Source organism: Mya arenaria, chromosome 3 (genome assembly GCF_026914265.1).
Source record: "Mya arenaria isolate MELC-2E11 chromosome 3, ASM2691426v1".
Lineage (NCBI taxonomy): Eukaryota > Metazoa > Mollusca > Bivalvia > Myida > Myidae > Mya > Mya arenaria.
This window is the reverse complement of record NC_069124.1, coordinates 404,636-424,378: the sequence shown is the minus strand read 5'-3', so window position 1 is coordinate 424,378 and position 19,743 is coordinate 404,636. Positions and strand designations below refer to the sequence as shown.

The 19,743-nt window shown below is 33.2% G+C and overlaps 1 protein-coding gene across 1 annotated transcript; it reads right to left on the bottom strand.

The window, feature by feature from the left end:
• Positions 1-17,995: 17,995 nt before the first annotated feature.
• LOC128227808 (uncharacterized) lies at positions 17,996-19,529 on the bottom strand. The gene is made up of 2 exons (XM_052938674.1): positions 18,975-19,529; positions 17,996-18,506 (listed from the first exon to the last, which is right to left on the bottom strand). Exons 1-2 carry the CDS (start codon positions 19,414-19,416, stop codon positions 18,166-18,168), a joined length of 783 nt encoding a protein of 260 aa, XP_052794634.1. The 5' UTR covers positions 19,417-19,529; the 3' UTR covers positions 17,996-18,165.
• Between the last annotated feature and the right edge of the window lie 214 nt (positions 19,530-19,743).

The window sequence follows — 19,743 nt, the reverse complement described above, 5'->3', positions numbered from 1 at the left end:
TAGTATACAGCACCATAACATACGTAATGTATGGACACATCATATGTTGTGACATAGGAGGTAAAAAGTTAAAATATGTAAGCAAAAGTATGAATTTCTGGTAATTGTCTACATTGAAATTAATTTTAGCAATAAAATGTATCTAATACATAGAATACCTTATATATTGACACATCATCTTTAATGAAGTATAAGTTTTTGGGGAAAAAATAGAGTGGGAATTCCTTGAGTTTGCCAAGAACTGGACGAAATTAGGCTGAAAGGGTACCTAAGTAACTGTATTAAACTGCTCTACAACAAACTTAAGTTGCAGATTATCATAGAATGAGAAAGGTGATTATTTGGTTAAAGTGTTATATACTAAATAAAAATGAGCGTGAGAATTTCATGATGTAATTATGCGTTGACATATCAGAATAACTTTATCGTATAATTATCTTATACATGGATATAAATTGTAAAGTAATATTGCTAACTGTGAAAATTAACATTTAGGGAAAGAGGTTAAAATTATAAACAGAAGCTAAAATTTCTGGAATAATTATTATTATTCTTCTTATTATTATTATTATTTAAACTTATTCATCATTAGATATATAATCAATCATGACAAGGAAGTGAAGTCAACGTCATACAATGTTTAATATAACGGCGCATCGTTTTGCAGCAAAACCAATGACGTTGAGATAAACAGAAATATGATATACGCACAACAAATTGGACTAAAAAACAGTGCATTATATGATTTTTAATCACGAGGACTTAGTTATTGCGCGGATGCTCACGAGAAATGAGCATATGTTAATGTGACGTCTGAACGTGTTAGAGGTTTGACAAGTGGTCGGGGTATGAATAAGACTTTAAATGTTGTTGGGATTCTGTCGCGACCTACATGCTGTGACATAAACAAAGATAGAAGTTTGTTACAATGCACTTGCAAGAAACATAATGTGAAGCAGATACGAAGAGAATAACCAGTGTAGTATCATCATATCAGGGTAATGCTAATGAAGCAAAACAGATTGGTGAAAATGTGGTAGCTAGAGTGTTTGGCAAAACTATGAAAGAATTCACGCTTATAAAGAAAGACACCGTTGTGCTTATGAATGACAATGTTGGTGTCAAAAGTTATGATGAAGTACTATTTGTTAAGTATTACAGTATGCGGGTATTTCTAAAATATTTATACGAAAACCTTCAGAAACAAGCTCAGTAGTAAAATGTTTAAACATAAACCCGGTTTAATGGCACGGGGTAAACGCGGATTAGATTAGATTGTGTAAGGCCTGATTCGCATGCAAATATTGTGGGAATGCCATCAGCGTTTTAGGTTGTGCATAGCTTATGCTACAATAAGCCACTTACATTGCTACTCTTATCAGCTAAAAACACAGATTAATGTATGTAAAAATTAACCAATTATGTTACAAAATATCTACAAATTCACTTTTAGTAAAAAACATAAAATATAAAAAGTTACATATTTGGGGCTTGTATTCATTGTATGTGATCAAATTCCAGAAATCAACATTTTCGTTTTTGCTTTCATTACTTTTTATCTCAATACAACATGTCCTGTTTGATCTGATAGCATACAGTTTTCCAACGTTATTTTCCACGAAATGCAGCTCATGTCAGTTCTGCTAAAAAGTCTTTTTTATGAAATAATTGTTCAGACGTTGATCTAGGTCGATAATAGGCAAATACCAGAACTTCGCAAATATTTTCTTCTTTTTTCATTTCTTATTTGGTTTATAGTTCACATAATATGCAGCCATATGAGCTGTTTCTATAGTTTAAAGTAAATTATTTTTCATTACTTGGCAATTGAACATGCAATTGATTTAAAATAGTCCATGGTTTGTTATGTTTCACCCTAAAAATCGCACTGCTTACAACACGATGATTTCATACTTTAGGTTTGTTGTAATTAATATAATACCTATTAAAATCAGTAATTCTGGTCATTTTGTTGCAAATTTGACCAAATTATTGACAAATCCAAAAATTGCCATTTTATCTAATGTTTCAAACTTTCACACAATACGATGTTTCTATACTTAAGATTTGCTATAATGTGATATAATACCAATTAAATAAGTAAACGCAATAGTTCTCGAAAGAAGAAATAAACGAAGCTTGTAGTCGGTTGGGAAGCTGTGGTCAAGTTTGATAAGATAAAAAAGTAGTCATTTCTTATGTATAAATGCAATCAAGCTTTCTTCATAAGGTCATAAAATGGATATCATTTGGTACTGTTTTCCTATACCTGAACCAACGGTGTTGAATGTCATCAATACATAAAAGAGTTACTTATCGCAATGTGTTTTCATGACTGTCTGTTTCGTAGCTGATAAATAGTAATGTTCCGTTTGCTCGAATATAACCATTTTTTGAAGAGTGGTGTCCCCTTGACAAATACACAACTTTTTGTAAACAAATCTGTTTTGGTGATTTAATAATGAAAAATAGAATGGAATACTTTCTTCTTTAAAATATAAAGGACCCTTAGTTACAAGGTAACAATACAAACAAAATATTGCTTTGAAAACAGTAAAAATAATGACTTTGTAAAGCATTTCGTTAGACGATTAGATCGAAGTCACTGATGCGAATCGATGTTGTAAAACAGCTTACGTAGCAATTGGTTATCGATAAAGTTTGTTCAGTCTAGCAATATTATACTATAAGTATACGAGAGGGTGAAAGCAGCGTGAGTGAATTCGATAATAGCACAAATAGTATCAAACATTGTCGACAAAACGACACAAAAAGAAAGCGAAGAAAGAAGGAAGCTAACACGGGAATACTGGTGAGATAGACGAAGCCTCAGAAATGACGAGAAACCCCCCCGAAAAGTCCATAGAAACACAAGAAATAAAAACTGTTTTAGAAAATGACGATTATGGAAATCTTACGGATTCACAACCGCTCTCTCTATTAATAAAAGTCAAGCAGAGCTGAAACATATGAATGAAAAATTGAATGAAGATGTATTAAAAAAAGACAGGCGTTAAAAGAGATTATTAAAGAGAACGTGAGTGAGGTGAAATCGGAACTCACCAAAGCGTTTGACGACAAGAAAAATCAAATAGTAGTTGGCTTATTGCTGTAATAAGAGTGAGGTTGTGCACACAAACTGGTTTAAACCACCAGTAAATTTACATTTTACTGACCGTTCCAAGGCGGTACCTAACAATTCTTGATACACATACCAATTATTTATATATATATAGTATTTATGCACTGTGCTGTTTGTAGAGTTTTGTGCGGTTCTATGTTTCTTTTTTGTGATTTTGTGTTCTATGTCTTTGGCGTTTGCCCATTGCCACTAAACCGGGTTTATGTTTAAACTTTTTGCTACTGAGCATGTTTCTGTAGCTTTTTGCATATATATTCAGAACGAAATACCTTTCATGATACATGTAGTTACCACTAGAATTCTTCCGGGCTATTTTTAGACATCAGAGCGTAATACCCTAAATGATGCATACAAGTAACACTAAACCTAACAATCCTTGATAAACATACCTGGTTTTATATATATAGTATGTATGCACTGTGCTATTTGTGGAGTTTTGTGATGTTCTTCCATGTTTCTTCTTTGTGATTTTTTTGTTTTTATGTGCTATGTCTTTGGCGTCTATCCAGTGCCATTAAACCGGATTTATGTTTAAACGTTTTGCTACTGAGGTTGTTTCTGTAGTTGTTCGCATAAACATTTAGAACATACGGTGTTTACACAAGAAGGTAGAATAAAAAAAACTTAAACAATACTCTAGAAGAAACAATGTTATCATTACGGGCATTTAAGAAAGCAATGAACCTGAAACTCCAGAAACAACAACACAATCTTTTGTAAAAAATTTAAATGAGAAACTTGAAAGTTTAAATTTACATAAAAACTATATTGATATGTGACAGCGACTTTGTAGGTCTGGACCAAAACCAAGTCATATTATTGTGAAGAACGTCTCAAAAATAAAACGCAATGACCTCATTAAACGCAGAAAAGAATTCAAAGGGACGATTAATTTTATAAACGAGTACCTCACAAGCCTGAATAGACACCTCTTGGGTACTATTAGGAAAACCCTACAAAACCCTGAACGTGGGACAGAAAGAGCATGGGCATGGGAACGGAAACTCTTTCATAAAAGACAAGACGGGAATATTCGCCTGATACAACACCGTTTTTACAATAGTTGGATAGGTATCAAGTAGACTACACGCGTGAGGAAAAGTATTGGGAGCCACTATCTGTGACGCTCAGTGTACTCATGGAGGCTATCGATTGACTATCAACAGCAGTACGCTTATAAATACATGTGATTTAAACCGCTTAATATATTGAATAGTACCTTTTGATGTTATAATATAATGTTATTAATTAGGTGATTTCATATTGGCCTAGTTATTTGTCCGTGGTTAGCTGACCGAGAACAAATAACTGGGCCAATATGAATTTACCTAATTAATAAGTATTTTATTAATTAACTATTACTATTTTGGTTAAAAACATTCTCATAACTTACCTTTAGTCAACATTGAAGTCGTATTTATCCCTTATTCATTCATGGTGTCTGCAGATACCTATGAATAAAGCACTGTACATTGTAAGGAAGTATGTCTTTTCGTCTTAATTTCGTAAATCGTTTGCCACAACGTCAAATGTTTCACCTTCGTCGTCCATGTTGTCGGTGTACAAACTCATGATACTATCAAAACAGTAGGAAAACGAAAAACAAAATGGCTACCTTTAAAAATATTTTCCAGCATATTTGTCAAGTAAGGCGAGTTTCGACAGCCAATGAAAATGGCCCATTTTTCAAATCCTATATGAGGCGAGTTTTGTAGCCAATCAAATCGGAGGAAACTCATATTAGCCGACTTTTATTGATACTGGCCGAGTTTGATCGATATTGAGCGAGTTCTAGCATATATTGCCTTCAATTGCCTGGTATTGGTACCGCACTTGTCTCGGTATCTCGTCAAAAAAGTGATACTAATATTTGATTAATAATATACAATACAATGAATGGGCTATAGAATTGTACGCGTATACAACTTAAAAAGGGTATTCAAAAATGCATGTGAACGTGTAAATGTATACAAGAATGACTTAACATTTTAATATATTTTTTCGATACTTTTGTTTTTACCCATTATTGATTAACAAATATGCATTGTGCAATCACACACACCCAGCTTTAACTTTCCTTTTTTGAAAGGTCATGCTTAATTTAAATGAATATAGAATACGCTTATTTACTGACTGCAAATGACTTTCTAAATATAACACATTACAAATGCATGTGCAGGAGCCATACATGAGTACGACCTAAGTTATATGGACACTACTCTAAAAATTAACAGATAGACATATTTGAATACTGTGGTTATATTCTTTCATCATATTGTCAAGAAAACCTTTTTCTGTGTAGTTTATAAAAGGATATACAAATGGTTTATACCAATGCCATATTGTAAGAAAAGTTAGTTGTGTAACGATTCTGTTACAATTTACACTACCTTTCGCAAGGAATAGACGCAAAATCAAAACCTACCTCGCATTACTACGTATTTATAATGAATTTGTGTGTTTACATTCTTGTACATGTTGTTTATTGACACACCTTAAATGAAAAGGTTATTTTACACAATGCATGTAATATGTTTTAAATGTGCAATAGAGCATTATATACTAAAATGACATACTTTTGTATATGTATTTCAGATTTTGTCTTTATGATTGAAAAAACTTAAGAATATCATACATTGCATTTTTTTCGTGCGGCAAATTAACAGCCCACATCCATTTTTCACCTATCATTTTTAATATAAATACATGAACATACAAAATGAAAACTAAAATATAACATCTTATCTAGAATTAAGGTGTTATTACAACAAACGCATCTAAATCAATTTGCGCAATGCAGTAAGCATAAATCAATCGTATTTAATGATTTCTAATACAACTGTGATGTAATTGACATGCAGAGAAATACACAAAAAAGTATATAAATTAAAAAGTAACACAGTATTCAATCTGATATTAATTTGACACTATTATTCTCACACTATTTTTAACAACACTACATCGTGCTTTCTAGTTTACCTTTTTTGAAAACCCATATCATACTTCCTTTTAAATGAATATAAACATACGTTTACATACACCCTGAATAGATATCAATAAAACTCACCTTATCTCTTATATAAATAGCTAATATTTGTTACGCATAGTTTAAAAAGCAATTAAAAATAAAAAGGATCTAGTGGTTTTAAGAAAAAAACACTAATACATACAATCTACATATTTTATAATGCGTTATGATTTCTTATTACAATGATTTTGAACTTGATATGTTTTGGCATATGGAGACGAAAATAGCAACACTTAATGTTTGTGGTTTAGGCAATTATCAGAAACGGAAACACATGTTTGAATGGCTTAAGGGGACTGTACACCAGATTGGCACAAAGAAAAGTTTTTTTCTGTAATGAATACCAGGACAATTTTTAAATAAAATGTTTTCCTCTTTGATATCATAATTGTAAAAAATAATACCAAAATGTAAAAACAATCGTGTCGGAGACCGGGTTCGAACCGGTGTCGCCAAAATTGCAATCCAGTGTTGTATCCACTGTGCTACGAAGGCTTACCCGTAACGTTTGGAATACTTAAGCTATATACCTTACTTGGTAATATTACGTGATAACATCGACCAGCCAATCACGCATAAGGAATGAATTCAACTAGGTAGACATACCTTGTAATATATTTTAATGGAAAAAATACGAAAAAACTGCGAAAAATGAATTAATTGTAAACTATGTGGTACTTCAGTTAGTAAATTTCAATGCATTGTACACATCGATACCAAGTTTATGTCAGTTTTCGATAATTTTCATTTGTTTTCGCTATTTTATCATCTGTGAGACAGGCCTTCTGTAAGTTCATTCACACATCTTTCTCGCTATTTCATCGTACGGAGTACAGCCCCTTTAAAACAAACCATTATGGTATATGTATGCTTCATGAAGTACAATGTCAAAAGGAATAGATTCAAATAATGGGAACAGAATGGGGGCTGATTTCATATTCAGCGGAAACAACTCAAAGAGTAAGGTTGTTACTTTAATCTTTAACCCCCAAAACAAGATTGAAATAAAACCAGAAACAGAATTGATAGAAGGTAGATTTTTTATTGTTGACAAAACAATACATGATCCAGAACTTTCATTGATAAACACATATGGGTCAAATAAAGATGAACCACAGCTGCTCTTACCGCTAGAAAACAATATTCTTAACAACAACGACAAAACAGTTATTATAGGGGGAGACTTTAACACAGTTTTAAACGAAAACTTAGAAAAGAAAAATGGCAAAACTGGAACTCATTATAAATGCAGAGCAAATATATTCGAAATGTTAAGCTCCTCAAATTTAAGCGATGCATGGAGACTAAAACACCCCGAAAAAAATATAATTTACTTGGCACTCGAAAAAAAATCCCCACATCCACAGTAGACTTGACTAGTTCTTAGTTTCTGATGACTTAATAAACATTAAAGAAGAAACCACTATAACGCCCGCCTATAAAACAGACCACTCACAAGTATCAATTAGATTAAACACGTCGAAGTTAAAACGAGGCCCGGGGTATTTCAAAATAAATAACTCTGTCCTATTAGACCCAATTTATCAAAACAGCATAACAAACAGCATCAAAGAAACGGTTAGTAATAACACCGAATGCAATATATATGCAAAAAGCTACAGAAACATGCTCAGTAGCAAAAGGTTTAAACATAAACCCGGTTTAGTGGCAATGGGCAAACGCCAAAGACATAGAACACAAAATCACAAGCAAGAAACATAGAACAGCACAAAAACTCTACAAACAGCACAGTGCATAAATATTATATATATATATAAATAATTGGTATGTTTATCAAGAATTGTTAGGTACCGCCTTGGAACGGTCAGTAAAATGTAAATTTACTGGTGGTTTAAACCAGTTTATGTGCACAAACCTCACTCTTATCCCAACGATTCTTAATAAAGATAAAATGCAAAAGGTAAATCTCATCAAAGTATGCATTAACTTGAGAAAACTTATCAATAAAAAAAATAATAATACTTTTTATTTTGCCAAACCTTGAGCAGAAACGCGCTGAAGGAAAATCAATAAATACTCTAAAGGTTAAAAATGAGAGAAAAAAAGGTATAAAAAATCATAAATGAGAAAGTGCGATATGATACAAAATTATACCCTGAAGATAATAAAATTAAAAAATACGACATGAAACCCCTTACAGAACACTTAAAGAAGATTAAAAACATGCATGTGAAGGCCTTTTGACCAGCAAGGAATGTGAACTAGCCCTAAAAGATATGCAAAACAATAAGAGTACGGGTTCTGATGCATTAACTGAAGAATTTTATCAATCCTTTTGTAAAGATTTACAACAATACCTTATTAAATCACTTAACTTTCACTCATTCACTACAGGACAATTAACACAACTTCAGAAACAGGGGCTAATAACACTCTTACCGAAACTAAATAAGTACCTTGATGAATTTAGTAATTGGAGACCCATTACTTTACTAAACGTAGATTATAAAATAGCAACTTAACCCATACACAGTCGAATATTAAAAGTTTTACCATCAATTATAAGTCATAAACAATCTGGGTTTGTTAAGGGTAGATATATAGGAGAATAATTGGTGGGTAATTTTTGAAATCATAGAATATTAACAAGAAAACAAAAAAACAGGACTCTTATTTTTTGCCGACTTTGCTAAAGCTTTTGACAGCTTAAACCACAGTTTTATCCTTGAATGCATAAAATCATTGAAGTTTGGACCAGATATTTTAAAATGGGTAACCCTATTGTACAACAACATTCAGAGTCTGATAAATAATAATGGACGTATATAGCAGTCATTTGGACTAGAAAAAAAGGCGTTCGACAGGGCTGCCCGTTTTCGGCGACATTGTTTGTAATTTGCTTTCAAACATTATCTAACTATATTGCACTAAACTATGACATAATAGGAATTAAAGTTAATGCCAAAATTATAAAGAAAACCTTTTTTTGCCGATGATTCAACATTTTTCAATAATGGTGACAAGAAATCCTTTGAAACACTTTTACAAACCTTAGAAATGTTCTCAAAATGATCAGGCCTAAACCTGAACACCAATTAATCAATCATTATAAGGTAGGGATCATTAAAAAACTCAAATATACAATTTTGTAATACCAAAACATATGTATGGACACCTGCATATGCTACCATTTGGTTTAAACAATATTTATTTCGATATAATATTTACAATTAGTTTAGTTCTATAAATTTGAGCATAATCCAAATACAAAGACCAAATACGTAATGCATTGAAACAGAAAAACATGTAAATTATGCACAAAATGATAGTGTACACAGAATTGAGAAGAAAGCCTTGAAGCTTATACTATGTCTCTCTTCTGTAAGTCATTCACGCTGCTAGGCTGGTGCGCAAGTTGAAGTGACTCGAATAAATATAGTCTTATAGTCGTATGGTGCAAACTATGCTGTGTAAAAACAAGTTGTTTTAGTTTGTAATCAATTAGTTAGAAGGAAGAAAGGATAAAGGTTGAAGAAAAAGAAGGTGTGATAAGCAAAGTGGTATAGGGACTGGTCAGATCGGGATCGGGATAAGGTTTGTTGGAAATGGTACTCAAAAACGTTTAGATTGGCGTATATAGTTCTGGACGTGGTCAAAGATAAGTTTGTTCGTTTGATTTGAAGCTTCCTTCGATCCAAAGAGTAATAGTGGAAGAGACAAATGACCAACGGTGGATAACTGACCAATGAGATAATTTCGTTGGACGTTATACAATGGACAGGTGAAGAAGAAGTGGAAAGTGTCCTCAATTTCACCGCATTGACAATTAGGACTGTTGACAATTTTTTTTGAGAATAGATGCTCGTTAAGGTTGCTACAGTGCATACGCAACCTCGCGTGATTGGCACAAGATTTGCGGTCACCTTCGTAGTAGAAGTCAGGAACTTGCTTTATGTTCTTATTAAGTTTGTATTTGAAAGAGGGCACGGATGGCGATGAACGAACTTCTTCCGGGAGTGCGTTCCATGCGGATAAAGTTGATGGCAGAAATGAACTCGTCAACAACTGTGATTTGCATGAAATGTTTCGAAGGTTAGCTGCATTTCGAAGGTTATACGAAGTAGTGTCGCCAACTCTTGTTGGAATCAGAGTAGTTAGATATGCTGGTGCAAGAGAGTGAAACATCTTGTAAAATAGGATAAGTTTATGTTTACGTCACCTTTCTTTGAGTGGCTCGATTCCAGTTTCAACATAAAGATTTGTCAAAGATACCAAACGAGTTGCACCGGATATAATTCTGGCCGCCTCATGTTGAACTTTTTCTAAGTCATCCTCGTCAGCTTGCGTCAGATTATTCCAGACAACATCGGCATATTCCAACAAAGGCCTTATGAATGTGAAATACAGAACCTAAAGCGATTTACGATCAAGAACGTATTTGAATGATCGCATGAAGTGAATTCGCTGCCAAGCCTTCAGTTTGACGGATTGAATATGATCGTGCCAGGAGCAGGTGCTAGAAAGCGTGACGCCCAAGTGTTTATGAGTTGTAACTTCAGATATTTCTGTATTATTCATGAATATTGAGGGGTGTATATGCCTATTAGACTTTCTAGTGAATAATAGCGATTTGGTTTTTGCAGGATTGAATGTAATAAGCCATCTCTCAGCCCACATATGAATTTTGTCTAGGTCATTAGTAAGTTGCTGTGCAGCAGATACGGGGTCTTCGACAATTATATATAAGGTTGTATCATCTGCGAAGAGTCGAATATGTGATTGTATATCACCAACAATGTCGTTAATGTAAATCATTTTAGGAATGACATTTACAAATGATAAAAATGCAAATATTACAAGAAATATTGATTAAAAAATTCAAGGGTTTAGAAACGTATTAAAACAATGGCACCACAGAAAACTGTCACTGATCGGAAAAGTTACGGTAATTAAAACATTTGCTTTACCTAAGCTCATTTATCCATTTACTGTACTAGCTAATCCAACTGAACAAATAATGGATGATATAAAAAAATACATATTTGATTTTATGTAGGCTGGAAAACCGGATAAAATAAAAAAAAAAAAATATCCTTTACCAAGACTATGAACACGGTGGACTAAAGCTTGCAGATATAGAATCATTTTTAAATTCAATTAGAGCATTATGTATGAAAAGATATATAGACCCATCAAATAATGGAGACTGGAAAATATTCTTCCATAGAAAACTAAAAAACTACGGTCATAAACACCTACAGGAATCAGATTTTGATCAAACAGTTATAAATTATATAACACCTTTCCTAAATGATGTACCAAAATCCTGGTTAAAAATAAAATCCACATTTTATGAAGAGAAGTCGAAAATAAATGTAAGTAAAACAATAAATTGGAATAACAAAGAGATAAAACAAAACGGTAATACACTGTATTTTATGGAATGGCATCAAAAAGGCATACAATTCTTCGACTACCGGGTAAATGAGTTTTACAGTTTTGAAGAAATACAACGCTTATACAACAAAAATAAAAACGATTTCTTAAAATATCTGACACTAGTTAATTGTATCCCAATTCATTTGAAAACAAGATTAAATCCGAAAATATCAGTCAAAACAGACCACCAAAAAATACAGATAGGATAAAGGAATCGAAACAAACAAATAAATTTCTATATTCGATACACAAAAAAATAAAATAAAGCCATCATCAGAAACTAAATGACAACTTACATTCCCAAATATAGAAATATAGAAAATATCGGAAACCCTAACCCTAACCCATCTTCGGGCGATTATCGCATAATGGTTAGCAGCAACCAATCATTAACCTCTAAATAGACATTTTCTAGGATTCAAAGAAGCGCAATTGTTGTCTCGCACCTTGTGAAGCTATGTTGGCTAACATTACTTAACAAATAGCTTCTCCTTTTTTTTTACCAATTTCATTTCCAAAACAAATGGCCGCTCGATACCTACACCAGAATGAAAAAACCTGAAAAACACCGCTCAAACCACTAGGATATTTGAAGATCTAACATTGAATGTGTTAGGATAAAAACAACGCCTTCTTGTGAAATAATTCAACATTGGCACCTTCAAGACTTGTAAGATATTAACATATTTCTCTTAAAACAACAGGGTCTCAAAACTTTTCTGCAAAGTTGTCAATTTTCCACTGGTCGTAAAGTAAACATGACATTTTGGTTACTGGTATGTCATTGTTGCCCATAAAAGCCATTAAGTCCGTAGGAGTTCTTGTTTCGGGACCAGATATCAAGAATGTTGGCGCAGTTCTCTTTTTGCATTCAACTTACTTGAATAAATCAGGGTAATCGACGAGCTTTCGGAATTGGTACGCTTTGAAGTGTTGCATTGCCGACAAATATATGTGCAACATCCTCACATGGTTTTAAAAGGCACTCTATCAGCAGTTTCTATGGACCATGAAACTTGACCATAGGAAAAGGGCAGTTTTGTTCACAATTAGATTGTAAATGAACCCTTCCATACTTGCCTGGCCCGTAACATGAGCTCAATTTTAAATCCAATTTATCTTACAAAATTTAGTTCCCCCTTATTTATCAATTTATGTTTATGTTTGTAAACTGCATTAAAATGAATTTTCACGCTGTATTGAGAAAAAATTAAAAATATATATTTGATAAACCTTTTTACAATATATGTTGAACAAATACATATGTTTTCATATTATTGTGCTTTAACATTAAATTGATTGCAAATCTATTTGATTTAACTCATTGTATACATGAAACTTAATAATAATATTCAAATCTCTGTCTAAGAAACGTAATCATGGTTACGTAGGTTTTATCACTGGTTCAAATTAGAAATGAAACCAGACTATAAGGTGTGTATAACTAAAGTGATTTATTGTGTAAAGGGTATTCATAGTTTACCAGCATCAATCGTTTTTATGCAAAATATAGCTAAAAGTAACGTAAATTACACTCGCGTTATCTGCACAACCATATTAAAGTTTAGGGATTTATTTATGAAATTGTCTAATACGTATTTAAAATATAGAATACCTCTTTCATCAAGCAAAATATCATGACCTTATTTGTATAAGCACTCTGTGTAACATATTATTTCCATAAAAACGTTGCTTTTTATGTTATGTTTTAACAGTAACGTAATTTACACCGATTCGCGCGGTATGAATTAATTAGAAAACCTTCATAGAACTAAAGAACGATGATTTACCGATTTTAATCTGATAAACAATCAGAATACATGGAAGAAATAGTACAGATAAAACTTAAAAGTAACGCAGTTAAATAGTCCGTTACTCACTTATGCTCGCTCCCCCAGAGCGTAAACATATCTCATTGTGTGGCGTTTTGCTTAAGCTTTCAGAAAATCTCCCTGGGTAGAGCAGAATCAATTGGCAGCTTAGGGTCTTAATCTTTTTATGATTTATAATAAACTGTTCAACACATTAGTCGCACCCATACTAAACCATGGCGCTGAAATAATTGGATATCACGAACGTAAAGACATCAAACAAATCCATAACAAATACTGCAGAAAACTATTATGTGTAAAAATCGACAAATATAGACGCATTAAATGGCGATCTAAGGATACTTCCAATGGAAATACAAATGAAAATCATTCTGAATAAATACTCGTCTAAATGACTTAAAAGTGACTAAAACTCTATATTATTCAATTCGTATAGAATGCTAAAAAGTACATTGGACAATGGATCGATAAATAAAGTCAACTGGGCATTTCATATAAAACGCATGCTACAAGAATGCAGAATGAATGACATATAGGTAAACCAAACGAGAACTTAAATTAACACTACAAATTTATTCAAAGAATAACAGATATTTATAAACAATCATGGTACTCAAGAATAACAACTCAAGAAAAAAGTTAAAACATACTGTCTATTTAAACACAATTTTGCTCTTGGAATCTAGACCGAATTAAATGTAAAAAATACAGAATAGCATTAACAAAATTTAGAACCAGTTCTCACACACCACAAATAGAAACGGGGAGATATAACAATGTACCAAGAACAAAGAGAATTTGTACAAACTGCAGACAAAACCAAGCAGAATCGGAATACCATTTTCATTTAGTATTCTCAAAATTCTGGGATATACGTAAACAGTTTCTTAAATCATACTATTGCCACTGGCCTAATATACACAAGTTTGCTAAATTAATATGCGAAGAAACCATTTACACAACCATGAATATGGCAAAATATATATACGATGCAAATAACCTCAGAACTTAACACACATGACATCATTATTCAGTTTCACCAGATTTACCGACCGACATACAGATTGGTGCCCTAGCATTTTGCGACAGTTGATGCTCTTGTTTATTTTATTTTTAAAGTAATCTATGAAATGTCTCGTTTGCTTTTTTAATTGACATACGTGTCATCACAACTAAACGTGACCTTAAACACCATAATATAACCGCAACGTCCAGTCACATCTAGATAACGGCTGCCATAAACAGCATGATATACAAGCCGATCTGGATGCGATATCCCATCTCTTATCGAATAGACTTTTTTGAGTGTAAAGCATATATACACGGAAAACATGTTTCCGATCGAATTGTTCGGCAAAAACAAACTTGACGCCAGTCAATAAAGTACTTTTTTCAGTTTCGTTCGGTACGACGCGGTCGGTATGACGCAGACGGTATAACGGCGTCGGGGATTTTAAATTTGGTACATTCCGCAACCAAGCAGTGGTCCAAGTCATATTTTAGCTGGGTGAACGGCCGTATACTGATATGTAGTTTTCATATCATCTAATTATTTATATCAGCTGCTTTGCTCTGTAATAAACACACATTTTACATTTGGACCTAACAAGTATTTGTAATGCGCATTGAATTAATACACAGTTGACAACAGGAGTCTGGTAATTTATTTAAAATAAAACTTAATTAAAGAACTATAATATAATGCACGAGCACCCCAACGAGCTATTGGTACTACATCACATTCATATGCACCACAACTTGCCTATAATCGAACCTTGTGCAGAAGAAAAAATAGACTTATATTAACTATAAGCTTACAGTCCATGAGTTACATTTAATATAAACATGTACAATATATTTTCAGTATAACATTTTTCAAAATGAATCACATTGTACGTTCGATGAAATTTTGGATGTTTGTATTGAGTCCAAAATATCGCATAGTGTATAAAAGTCTTAATTTATTGTATCATGGACATTCTCAGAAAAAAGTGGTATTCAGTTTCAAGTGTATTACAAAATTTGGCATTCTCGTTCATTTCTTATTGTTGAGTGGGGTGTATGCCATCTGCCCTTTACTATCTCTACTCTATGTGAAGCTAATCTTAGTCGTGTTAATGCTGTTGTTAATTTATTGGTTTGTGTGATGTCTAAATATGACTGATAATCAAAATTTGCAAATAGGATATATGTCAACGTCTTTCATGATTCTCGTAAATCTTCATTCCATTCTTGATTGAAACAAGTTGAAGAACACGTATGAAAAGAAGGATTTTTTTAAGTATTAAATTATTTTTTGGGCAACATTTTTGCAACATTTACTTGTCCAAAAGTGATGAGTTTAGGTTTCATCAAGGGGAAAATAACTACCCTTGATTTAAACAATACTTCCTCATGTTGATATTTCCACTCCAATGTGTGGAATGAAAATATCAAATAAACATTTCAATGTTGTAACTTGTACGCAATTGTCCTGTTGATTTACTTGATAAATTGACTAATATGTTTTAAAAATACAGTAAAAACTACAAAGATAAGATTGCAAAGAAAATTGAAAAACACAGACCCTCTTTTGATCATTTCGGTATTAAGGACTGTGGTTGTAAAGTTTCCTCAGTAAATAATTTTTCTTCAGATTTAAAATCTTAAGTGATGAGACGACCAACATTATTGTAGAAGTATTGAGAGCTGAGACAGTCGCAGGATGGGTTGAACTTACAGATGTGTCGTTATCTAAAACGACTTTATTTATAATTGAATATTGAACTTAGAATTCTATTTTATATTTATAACATATAAGATGCATTCTCTTAACTAGACCTTAACTAGTTCTTGTTTACAACTGCAGTCAAAATATTAATGTATCTCTACACATTTGTGTAATAAGGTAAATGGGTGGGGAAAAAAACAAGATTGTAGAACGAAATATGTAGAAAAATACAGAAAAGGCGAAACAATGTTTCAAAATTGAACATTTAACGTATCTAGGTCAATACCAAAGTTAGAACAAGTGAAATAGGAAGTATAGTATGGTAAGAATGAAACTAATTTCGGCGAAAATTTCCATTTAAGGTGCAAGTTACGCTTGCGGTACTCCTGTATTATTTATGAGTAACTCCTTCATATCAACAGACCTGCGACATAACTACGAATTCGTTTCATGATTTAACAAATATAATAATAGCACTAATAAAGCAAAAGTCTTCATTGTTTACTCAAAGTATTTTTAATAAAGGCATTTCATGAGTTTTCACAGCATGGTTTTGATATGCGTCTCTGTGAAGTTCTAGCGAGATGGTTGATGTGGTTGCGTATTCTGCCAGTTCTGGACATAACGCATGAGCTTTGCTTCTATGTTTGCTGTTAATATTTCACCGGGTAAATTGCAATGTGGTTATGAAACCGTTTGGTTGTGCTGATTGCGAATAGTGACAACCTTTAGTGGTATACATATATTATTAACATTTGGCAAGTGAGTAGTAGACTATTCAGCGTCAGCAATTGATACTTGTGTAAATGAGATTTAACACACGATGTGTGCAAACATTACCAAAGAAAACTATATATAACGCATGGATTTATTTCAATTTTACGAACGATCAAATCATGTCCAATCTTAAAAGGAAAAGGACCTTATACTGCAATTAAATAGTCTAGTCAATGATATATGCACAATAAATACGTGCGGTAGTTCAGAGCTCCCTTAAAAATGCAAACCGAAAATGTACTCAAGAACAGTTGTTTTTTTCAAATTGTCTGATAGTACAGTGTCGTGTCTAAAATACTTACCGTGCCAGTAGTTGTCTTTTGCTTTTTGGTTTTACTATATTCAGTACATAGTGTCTGTGTTCTGCCAATTTTAAGGATTGTTTTAATTCCGTTTAATGTTTGGTACACATGATAGACTGTCATCCCCTATAAGGAGTTGACGGTCTAGTAACATTAGAAATCAGTGTTGTTTCGCGTGCAAATCGGTCAATTAACTATAGAACACTTTTCTATAGGGAAATTATGTAGTGGACAATAGCCTGCAAACTATGAACATAGAATCTTAATGCGATTTACCTCAAACATTTTTCTAAAACGATACATATAAGGGAATAGAATAGACTCAACACATATACATAATATGAATAACGCATAAACATGATTCAAAATATGCATGCACGATCGTTGTAATAATAGTTTATCTACATACAGTGACAGTATGCTTAACTACAAATTCAAATGTACACATAAAAAATTACGACAATTAAACATTATTTCAATTGGATATTATTCAATTATCACAGCCTTCTTTACTTACTAATCACGAGACGTATATATCATTAAAATATATATAAACAACTTATTTTGCATGCAAATATCATGTTCAAACATTAACAACTCGTTTGCTTGTCACAGCATGTTTTTCTGTCCGCATCGAAGAGCTTAGGTTTATATATTTAAGGCTACGCATAAGGTTTCCGACACACTTTATATAATTGTGTCCCAAGTTCCATCTTAACATGTTGTTTTTGGCCATAAGTATCGTTTTGATAAAATGAGCGAAGATGACACCAAGCGTAAATATAATTATTATATTTCGAGTTTAACTCCGTCAATATGATACCTTTTTGTGCTAATTAGCGCTTCAAACATATTTGAGCATAGTTTCACAGTTTTATGGAAACATAACGATGGATTTCCCATTCGAAGGAAATGTGTCTTTACCTTTAAACAACACTTCTCCAAATAACCTGTCCACAGAAATTTACAGCTTATCAAACCTGCATAGGAGGCTTGCCCTTATGTTTACAGTCACAATAGCCGTTTGATTTCACCTCATTATTCCAATATTGTGATCGAATAAGGACCTTATGAATATATTCTGAGCAAATAAAAGTGAAAATTACTGTCTGTAATAAACTTGGCAATATGTCCCAGAAGTAACCCGAAGTTGCGTGCGCATACAGAATGTATCCTGGCCGTACTATGAGTTCGACAAAAATAATGTATAAAAGAACGGCAACCATGGCTGAGTTCAATTTAACACAATTGCAGTTAAACACTGAAACGTTGCACTTCTTGTTTGAGAGAAACTTGAGCTCTGTGATGGTGACTTCTGCAAAGAATAAAACAGAAAGACATTCAGTTAGATTTATAAGTATTTCGAGATCCAACTCTACGTGACGGAGTCAGCCTAACATGGTGTGATAATTAGGAGACTCAGGAATGTGACCAATGTATACAGTATTTGGAAGTTAACATCTATTTTCATCCAGACAGTCTAACCAATTGTTATTTATGTGTCAACAATGGGGGAACATGTCGATTAGAACACTTTCAGTCACTATGTTGCAGAAATAACCACCTAAGTAAGGCTTTTACTTTTGATTTTTCGACAAGTTGGCATTCCCCTCTATTTCTGATTTTTAAAATGGCGTAGATTGCATTGTGTCTCTTTCAAGCAGTGTGATGTCGAGCTGAGAGTATGAGCCTACGATGTAAGATTGAATAGATCTTATCAACATTTTTAATTCAAGATAAATAATAAAATGATAATTCAAATAATGTATACAAGTTATCATACCCGTTTGTTTTGTCCTGTTCCTGTAAAGAGCAACCAGCACGGTGACCATGACGGGTACGTATATCACTAAATATTCCGCCGGAATAGCCCATCTTTCCTCGCAAACGTTTTTCTGACACACGGAAAAGAATACGTCAAAGTGCTGACTTCCATACGTCTCAAGCGTCACAAGCGAATGTTGTGCAACTTGAAGTGGGCTATTTTGCGGCACAATCTTGATAACGGAAAAACTTCCTGTGATGATGCAACCAAGTGTGCCTGCGTATGCTAGACACGAAGACATCGACCATTTAAAGTTCTGAACATAAACATTATGCACGATAAACTCGGGCACCACCCCGTTTGCAATCGCCGCCGTCATCGAGTAATCCATGCGCGAGCCGACGCTCGGAGGCCCCTGTTTTACGCGTTGTTTCATGTAATTTTCGGCAATTGTCAACATGCACACGCTCGCGATCAGATGCAAAAATCCAGACAGCACCACTGCGAACAGCGTCGTGGTATTTGGGCAGTACTTCCGGCGTATTAAGACTAGATGACCGACACAGATGGCGCCGGCCACGAAGGCCGTAAATATGAAGCCGCTCTGAAAGAGCTAAACGATTAACATCACATGTTTAAGGTCGTCAGTCTGCTGAGATGCATGAAGGCTGGTGCCCTGACCCATGTATACTGTCTGTGATGAAATAACCAACGTACTTTATAGGTATGCAACGTATAGTGACTAGTTTTAAGTCAAATAATAACCAAGCACCAAAGAAACTATTTG

Coding starts and splice junctions, on each gene's coding strand:
- LOC128227808 (XM_052938674.1), bottom strand. CDS start 19,416: ATGTTGACAATTGCCGAAAATTACATGAAACAACGCGTAAAACAGGGG. Junction 18,507..18,974: donor GAACAGGACAAAACAAACGG/GTATGATAACTT, acceptor TATTCTTTGCAG/AAGTCACCATCACAGAGCTC.